This window comes from Manacus candei, unplaced genomic scaffold, assembly GCF_025592945.1.
Source record: "Manacus candei isolate 608988 ecotype Guabito, Panama unplaced genomic scaffold, ASM2559294v1 h1tg000018l, whole genome shotgun sequence".
In the NCBI taxonomy this organism is placed as follows: domain Eukaryota; kingdom Metazoa; phylum Chordata; class Aves; order Passeriformes; family Pipridae; genus Manacus; species Manacus candei.
Window position 1 is genome coordinate 7005527 of NW_026138066.1, and position 8013 is coordinate 7013539.

The following is an 8013-nucleotide window of genomic DNA, read 5'->3' on the forward strand; positions in this document are numbered from 1 at the left end:
GTCAACCTGCTGTCTGGTCAATAAAGATGGCTAAAAGAAAGCATGAGGCAATATATATGTTATATATATGTGTGTATTTTGCAGTTGGTGCTTGCATTTCTGTGCTCAGCTAAGGAGTACAATGCACCCTCATGTCAGAAGGCAAATGGCACTTTGTTTTAATGCTTAATGCTTTCAGCAGCCACAGTGAAGTACAAAGGGCTGAAAGAGTTACCATCTGTGAGTAGTGGCAAATAAGGAAGGACCAGCCAGAGCACAGCAATGATTCCAGCTCCTTACAGATCCAGAGGGGTGAATTGGACCCTTGCTCTGGACTTGCTTTCACCTACAGTAGGGCACCTGGTTGCTTGATATGGAAACTAAAGACCAGTACCTGTTACCTGTGTTGGCCCAATAAGACTCTGACTGGCTTGCAGTGTGGTATAGAGGCAGCCTGCACTTGAGGGTGCAGAAACCAACCCAAGTGCTCACATTTTGCTAAGCCACAGTAGATGGAGACAAGCCAGCAGGATGCTCTCCTTCCTCAGGAGGCATCTCTGCCTTGCAGCCTGACCATTATCACCCACCACAATCACAAAACCCACATTGTTCCTATCTTTGACTTCTGGGGTTGGCCATTTTCCCTTAGCTTCTCACCTAGGAGCTGCTGCTGAACAATCATCACAACCAGTCCCAGCATTCCCTGAGGGAAACACCCCCTGGGGTCACATTGATCGGAACCAAAGCACATTAGTTGAACCCAGAACTGCGTAGGCACGCATGCTGCCCTCCTGCCCCACGCATAGGGGCATAGGCACACAAACACACCAGCTCGCACTGACTTGCTGCTTGGTAGTAAAAGTGGGTGAACTACGCAAGGATTAAAGCATTAAAACACAGCAAGAATACGATGTTTGAAAGAGCCGTGTCCCTGGAGAGATTAGAGTAGCTGCCTGGAGATAAAGCAATGATGATGGAAAGATCTACTTCCTCGCAGAGATTCTACTCCTAATTATCTCGTCTGAAAAGAAAAAATGATGATCTCCCAGCTTTTATCTGCCTCTTGACAATTTTAGCTCTGCGCCTGCCTCGTTGGAAGAGGCCGATGCTTGCTGAAAGGAAGAAGGGGAAGGAATCAGCCCAGGGGGCAGGAGCAGTAGGAGAATGAGGGGCACAGGAGGTAGAGCTTCATTTCTGTCACTGCCTGCAGCGGCGGCAAAGGGAAAGATGAATGATCACTGCAGTGTTGTCTTTCCAAGCCCAAAGGCATCTCTGCTGCCTCCAGCACTGGTCTGTCAGGCAAAGGACAAGCAGGAGATAGGATTCACTGCTTCACGAGCAAAAGAGACAACAAGGCCATAGGGCATAGCTCAGTACTACAGTGTGAGAACAAGACTCATGAGCTGGCAGGGGTAGAAGAGTGCCCAGCTTGTTCCTCCCCTGCTCTTTTCCTTCTCAGACAGCAGAAAGCAATTCTTTCAGCAGACAGCCAGCAGTGAGGACATTTCAAACAAACACCAGCCAGAAGGACCATGTGAAAGATCAGGCCCATGAGCCACTCTGTGAGACAAGGATGGGCACTGATGGAAGCCCAGGTGTCACATCCAGCATCTGAGGCTTTTCATAGAAGTCTTTCCCCTCGATATTACCCTGAAGCTTGCTGCTTCTCCACCTCTATTAATTTCAGATTAATTCAATGCTAGACCCCCAGGAAACTGTTTAAGCCCTGGCTTAGAGGTAATTGGTGTTTGGCTAGCAGGGTGGAGGGCAACAGAGGTTTCCCAGCAAGCCAAGAGGCAAGGTAAACGTGAAAGCAAAGAGACATTACAAGCTCAAAGGCCATGGAGGGCAGGAGGGGGGCTACTGTTATAGGAACTGCTTGAAAACTCATGATCCATCCTCACAGCACCGCTTTCTCCTTCTGTACAGTCATACTGACATGCAAACGTGGGCGATTGCCTCTCCCACACAATGAGAACTGTGTCCAGATCTGGGCCCCTCAATTCTGGAAGGTTCTGGAGCGGATCCAAAAAAGAGCAACAAAGCTGATGAAGGGTCTGGAGCACAAGTCTTATGAGGAGCGGCTGAGTGAGCTGGGGCTGTTTAGCCTGGAGAGAAGGAGGCTCATGGTGATCTTATCACTCTGTACAACCACCTGAAAGCAGGTTGTAGTCAGGTGGGGGTAGTTTCTTCTCCCAGGCAACTAGGGACAGGACAAGAGGACATAGCCAGGGGAGGTTCAGTGTGGACACCGGGAAGAAATCCTTCACAGAAAGGCTGATCAGACATTGGAAGAGGCTGCCCAGAGAGGTGGTGGAGTCACCGTCCCTGGAGGTGTTTAAGGAAAGACTGAATGCAGCACTGAGTGCCATGGTCTACTCATCATTGACACGGTGGGTTGGTCACGGGTTGGACTTGATGATCTCAGAGGTCTTTTCCAACCTAATTGATTCTGTGATTCTATGATTAAAAAAACCAAACCAAAACCCATGAATTGCCCCAAATCGCTCCTTGTTCTTACAGTTATCCTTGTTGTTAAAAAAAAAAAAAAAAAAAAAAAAAAAAAAAAAAAAGGTAGAACTGGGCCCCAAAGGGGTTTTTAGGCAGAACAATACTAAGTTGCCGGATACCGGGTGCTGGGGCGGGGACTCGGCTCAGGCGCCTCGTGGCCACCCCAGAGCCGCTGCGCCCCAAGGCCCCGCGCGGCGCCCGCCAGCGCAGGCCGCCAATCAGGCGCGCCGGGCTTGCGCTCCGCCCAATGGCCGCTGAGGTGGGCGGGACTTCCCGCGCCGGTTGCCATGACAAGCGTGGCCTTTCCTTGGCAACGGTGCTGCGGCAGCGGCCGCGCAGGTGAGGCCGCGCCCGGAGCCCCCCTGTCCCTTCCCGGGCTTCGCTCAGCGCCGCTGGCCGAGCTCGTCCGCCGCGGCGCCGAGGGCGGCGAGTCGGCGGGGCGGGGCGGGGCGGGGCTACTTCGGGTGCGCGGCCCGCTCGGACCGCGTTCCGCCGCCCCGCACCTCTTGGGCTGTGGCCCCGGGCACGTCTCAGGCTGCGGATGGGTATGGAAGTGGCTCCCGGGGTTTGCCAGGTGTCAGCCGGGCGGGGGCTCTGGTCTGCGGAGGTTGTGGTTTGGGACTGCCCCGTGTGAGAGCTGGTGGTCTGCTTGACTTGGTGCTTCAGCCAGCGGCTCTACATACTTGGCATAAATGCTTGGTCTGTCGCCTGACGTCGTGTTTGTTTTGCATTGCCTTTAATATGGGCTCGCCCCTGCCTCCGCTGGGTAGGAGAGGAAGATGCTTTGTTCCGAGTGAGGGAACCAGCGGGAAGACCACGGTGAAATGCTCTGGATCTGTCAGTCAGTGCTGTGCCTCTGTGTTGCCAGAGTCAGGTTGGTAATTAGGCCCAGAGGCACGGTCCAGAGTTTTCCCATATGGTCCTCCCCAGCCGACAAATGCTCAGGGATCTGAGGAGCAAGTGCACAAACGAGACCAGGATGTTCCTGTTAAATGTTACGTTCACAGATCCTGTGTCTAAAATACTCCTGCCCTTTGCTTGTCATGTGCTGTTTGAAACTCTGGCAGATAATAGTGCCCTGGGAAAATCATTTTGGAACTAATCAAGAGTTGTGGTGGCTGATGTATTGTTCTCCCCTCCTCTGTCAAAAGCTGTAGCCTGGCTCAGCACTTCCCTCCAGCTCCGTTGGTGCTTCTTGGAAGTGCTGTGTTCTTAAAGCCTGGCTTATGGAAAAGGATACATTTTTAAAAAATTTGTTTCCATTAATGGTCTGTGAGATAACACTCTCTGTGCGTGGGATGTGAAGGCAGTGTTGAGAAAATGGCCAGTGAGTGAGATAGCGTGATGTTCTCGTAATAGTTTTATTTGCCTCTCGCTTTAATTTAAAGCTTTCTGTCTCTTCCTCGTGTTTGTTTCTGTTGAAGCAGTGTCCTCTGGGCCAAGAAGCAGCTCCTCCTGCTGAAGCTGCTCGTGTTCACAGAACTGAGTTCCTCTCAGCTTTGCTGAGCTACAGGCAGCCCCTCTACCCCTTCCCGGGGTCCCTGTGGAAGGACCATGGAAGAGACCGAGGAGGAGAAAAAGGATGAGGCTGATTATAAAAGGCTTCACAGTTTTCCACTGATTAGGGTAAGAAGGGGGATGGATTGCGCATTTACCAGTGTCACAGATATGAAACTCTGCCTTTGTTCCTACCAGCCTTCTCCCACTGAGTAGCTGCTGTGAGAACATGAGTACTGATGGTCCTGTGGAGGGATCCTGGTTGTCACTGCTGCTTTCTCCCTATCCTTGACCTCTGTCAGAGAAATCTATTAACACCGGTGTCCCCCGTGTCAGCCGGAGGAAGTCTGGAGCAAAATGATCCATCTAATAGATTGAGCACACTGCCTTTAGAGCCCTCTCCTCTGTTCTGGATGCACCTTTCTTTTTGTCCTAAGAAAGCTGGAGCAAAAGGTCTTGCTAGGCAGCCAGATAGCAGCAACAGAAGAAAAGGCTGTGTAATTTAGACTTTGTTATGCTTATAGCAATAATTAAGGACTGTGGTCCAAGCAGTATTAACATGCTTTCTCTTTATCTTAGAGCAGAAAAACTGACAAATGCCTTGATCTCCTTTAAGCTGTGCTTACTTAGTGCTAGTCTTCATGTAGGTAGACAAGAATTCCGTGTTGGCTGCAACAAGGAATGAATGAATCAATTCTAATGCAATAAACTATTTTCATATTTACTATGTCTAAGCCCCAACTACAGCCAGTGCAAAAGTAAGGGCTACTTACTGTTGTCTCGTGTCCAGCTCTTGTTTTGTTGTGTAGTTCCTCTTGTTTGTTTGCCCTTTCCAGCACTCGGACATGCCGGAGGAGATGCGTGTGGAGACCATGGAGCTGTGTGTCACGGCGTGTGAGAAATTTGCCACCAACAACGAGGTACTAGCCAGATCCCAAAATGGCCAGCCTGCTGTTGATGCAGCTCAGGGGACCTGCAGGAGCAGGGCTAAGGGTGCAGGGCAGGGTGGAGTCAGGTCCTGACATCCTATTACTCTCTTTATGCACTGAGCAAGGGTAGAAGGAAGCAAAGAACTTGGCTAGATCTCAGATTCAGTTCTCTTGGTCTGCAAGATTCCATAAGAGCACTTTGCTTTCCTGCAGGAAGCAGAGATTAGTAGTGACCTTATCTCCTTCCTGATCCTACGTTCCTGTGGTGTGCTTCCACTCTGTTCATAAAATGCCCTGTGTCCTGAGGGCTTGGCTCAGAACTGTGTGGAGACTCCTGTTTTGGGGATGAGTACAGGAAAGTCTGCTAAGTATTCCTTCTTGGCTTTAGGACCAAGGATAAAGGGAAAACACACCTTGCTCCATGCCCCTACAAAATCTTCCTCTCTCCTTTTTTGGATCAAGCAGGGTGTGATCTGGGAAAAGCAAGCCTTTTAAAAGTCAGCCTAGTTTCAGTGTTTTGGTAATTAGCTGGAGAAAAAAAATGGACTCCTGTAAAAAATAGCCACAGCTTAGTGACCTGAATCTCCTCTTGTGCTCACCGCACCCAGCATCTAACTCCAGCAGCATCTAAAGCAGAGCTCTTGCTTCAGGCTGGGTGAACAACAGAAGGGGTTGCTAGATGCAGTTCTTTAATTTCTTCTGGCTGCTGTATTGGAGGCTGCTGAGACCTGTTTTACCCTTGGGTGTACCTCTGGGCAGCTCCCTGTTCCTGCAGTGCAGCTGCTATACCTGTTGCTCCTGGCTTGAGTAGTCTGTCAAGGGAGAAGACTAGGGGGGTGTTTGCATAAAACATCATTGGTTGCTTTATCTCACCCTATCCTCTCTGCCTTAATGTTCACCAGAGTGCTGCCAAGATGATCAAAGAGACGATGGACAAGAGGTTTGGGTCCTCCTGGCACGTGGTGATTGGGGAAGGTTTTGGCTTTGAGATCACTCACGAGGTGAAGAATCTGCTGTACATGTTCTTTGGTGGCAGCCTGGCCGTGTGTGTCTGGAAGTGTTCCTGACTCCTGTCTGTGTCCCAGACTTGTTGAATACAAGAGATTTGTCCTTCTCTTGACAGGTTTTCTACAATCTGGAGGTGGGGCTTTATTTTTAATAGTTAAATGTCAAGATTTCTCTTTTTCATACTGATGTAACAGTTCCGTAGGATACATATAGTTGGTGCGTGTGTGTGTGTGTGTGTGTGTAAACTGGCTAAGCTGTCCTGTCCTAGCTCGTGGGATTTCTCATCTGTCTGTGGCTCTTTCCTTGGTGTTTGAGCCAAAGCAGAAGGGAAGTGGAGGATAGTTAATCTCATGACATGCTGCAGAGCCACAGAGCAGCACTAGCAAGGGTCAGCAAAAGAGAAGAGGTGCTATCTAGCCCTATGGTTTTTATAACTCCCACTTGTTCCACATCGTGTTTTTTCTCTTCTGCTTTCCCCGCTACCATGCAGTATAGTTCTGACCAGCACCTGTCTTTCATCTCTCTGACTGCTGCTCATACATTCTTTCTCACTTCTAATATGTCCATGCAGACCTGGCAGCACCAAGGGTCTCCGTTCAGGCTGCCGGTGGAGGTGTGAGCCACAGGGAAGCAATCCCAGCTCGCCCTTCCCCGCTGCTTTTGGGAGGGTACAACAGCTGAGCTGCCTGGGTGTAGGAGGTTGCTATGCAAACTGCCCCCTCCTTTCTCACCCACAGTGCACTGAGACAGCATGAAAACACAGGCGGCTGACGATGCCTGGGGAGTGGGTGAGAGCTCTTTTTAAGGCTCAAATGCCTCCCCGTCAGTTCCTGGGGGTGTTGCAAGTGCTGTGTACTTTCAGCATCTTGTTTGGGGCTGGCAGAGGAAGGAGGCTCCATGTGAAATATAACTTGGTCATCAGAAACCTAATGTCTTTCTGGACTTGCGTTCTTTTAGCCTGTTTCATTTTTTAAAGCTGTCGGTGTTGGAGGATGGAATGAACGTAACTGTATGTTACGTCTGTGGCTTATTTATATAAATCTGGGGAACTGTGTTTTTACAATAAAAATTTAGCAAAATGTCTGTGTATGTGTGTTTGTGTAGGAAAAGTAGTTCAAGAAACATGGAAATAAGTACGCAATGGTGTAGCACAGGCAGAGGACAGTGACAGATCTCCATCCTGCAAGTTTTCTGTGTGCCTCTCATCCTCCCTGTTCATTTCCTTTTACCAGTGCAAATCACTATGCTGAGGCAGGATGCCAGGCCCACAGTGCTGCTGGACAAATCCCCCAGTCTACGCAGCTGTCTAAGCAGTAGCAGCAAGGGAGCATACCTGTGTCTGCTGGTCAGCTGGTGTGCTTTGGCTCTAATCTTCAGTGTCTCATATTTGTGGCTTCCTTATTTTCAGATTTCCTCTCAGAATGTTGCCAGCTGGCACCTCTAGTGCATAGTTCAAGATGGAAGGATCTCTTTGCCTTAGTGCCTGCAGTGGATCAAGCTGGTGGAGGGTCTTTTACAATTCCTTTTGTTCCTTTTCTGAACCTCAGTGTTACACTAGAGATGTCCTTCTTCCATTTCGTGTCAGGAGCTCTTCTATAAGCCATAAATTGGAGTAATATGAAAACAACTGGAAATTATTTCAAATTTGGACCGTGTGTGCTTGGCTGGGACTAATGTCCTCTCACGTAATTCCTCACTGATCAGGTGAGAGTTGTGAGGTGGGAGGGACACAAAACTACTGTTATAAGGTAGTTAGTATCATGATACCTGGCCTGTGGTCAGGATTTCTGTGCTGCGTAGAAGAGCCCAAATCCTTTGAGCTGTCTCATGATGTGGTTGCTCTGTCTCACTCCAGCTGGCTGCCATTACATGAAGATAGTGCTATTGACTGGTGCTTTCTGCAGCTGGCAGGTGGAAAAGATTATTCTCTCTTCCACAGCTTTCTATCTCCTCTAGATTCAGAGGAAAAGGTAAAGCCAGTGTCTTTGGAATGCCCAACATTGGAGCATGATGATACCCTTAGCCATACCACAATTGCTTTAATCATGCCTCTTTCAGACTAATGAATAATTAACTGCTGTGTGCATAT

General features: G+C 49.3%; 1 protein-coding gene across 4 annotated transcripts; it reads left to right on the top strand.

Annotated features, from left to right (window-relative positions):
• The first annotated feature begins 2721 nt into the window (after positions 1-2721).
• DNAL4 (dynein axonemal light chain 4) lies at positions 2722-7007 on the top strand. 4 transcript variants are annotated; one of them, XM_051784405.1, is made up of 5 exons: positions 2792-2829; positions 3261-3364; positions 3918-4116; positions 4824-4907; positions 5819-7007. In XM_051784405.1, exons 3-5 carry the CDS (start codon positions 4045-4047, stop codon positions 5981-5983), a joined length of 321 nt encoding a protein of 106 aa, XP_051640365.1. In that variant the 5' UTR covers positions 2792-2829; positions 3261-3364; positions 3918-4044; the 3' UTR covers positions 5984-7007. The 4 variants fall into 4 exon arrangements, with proteins under 4 accessions (XP_051640366.1, XP_051640367.1, XP_051640365.1 ...); XM_051784406.1 differs by lacking the exon at positions 3261-3364 and having other exon boundaries at positions 2722-2829; XM_051784407.1 differs by lacking the exon at positions 3261-3364 and having other exon boundaries at positions 2754-2829; positions 3915-4116.
• The last annotated feature ends 1006 nt before the right edge of the window (positions 7008-8013 follow it).

Coding starts and splice junctions, on each gene's coding strand:
- DNAL4 (XM_051784406.1), top strand. CDS start 4,045: ATGGAAGAGACCGAGGAGGAGAAAAAGGATGAGGCTGATTATAAAAGG. Junction 4,117..4,823: donor ACAGTTTTCCACTGATTAGG/GTAAGAAGGGGG, acceptor TGCCCTTTCCAG/CACTCGGACATGCCGGAGGA. Junction 4,908..5,818: donor AATTTGCCACCAACAACGAG/GTACTAGCCAGA, acceptor AATGTTCACCAG/AGTGCTGCCAAGATGATCAA.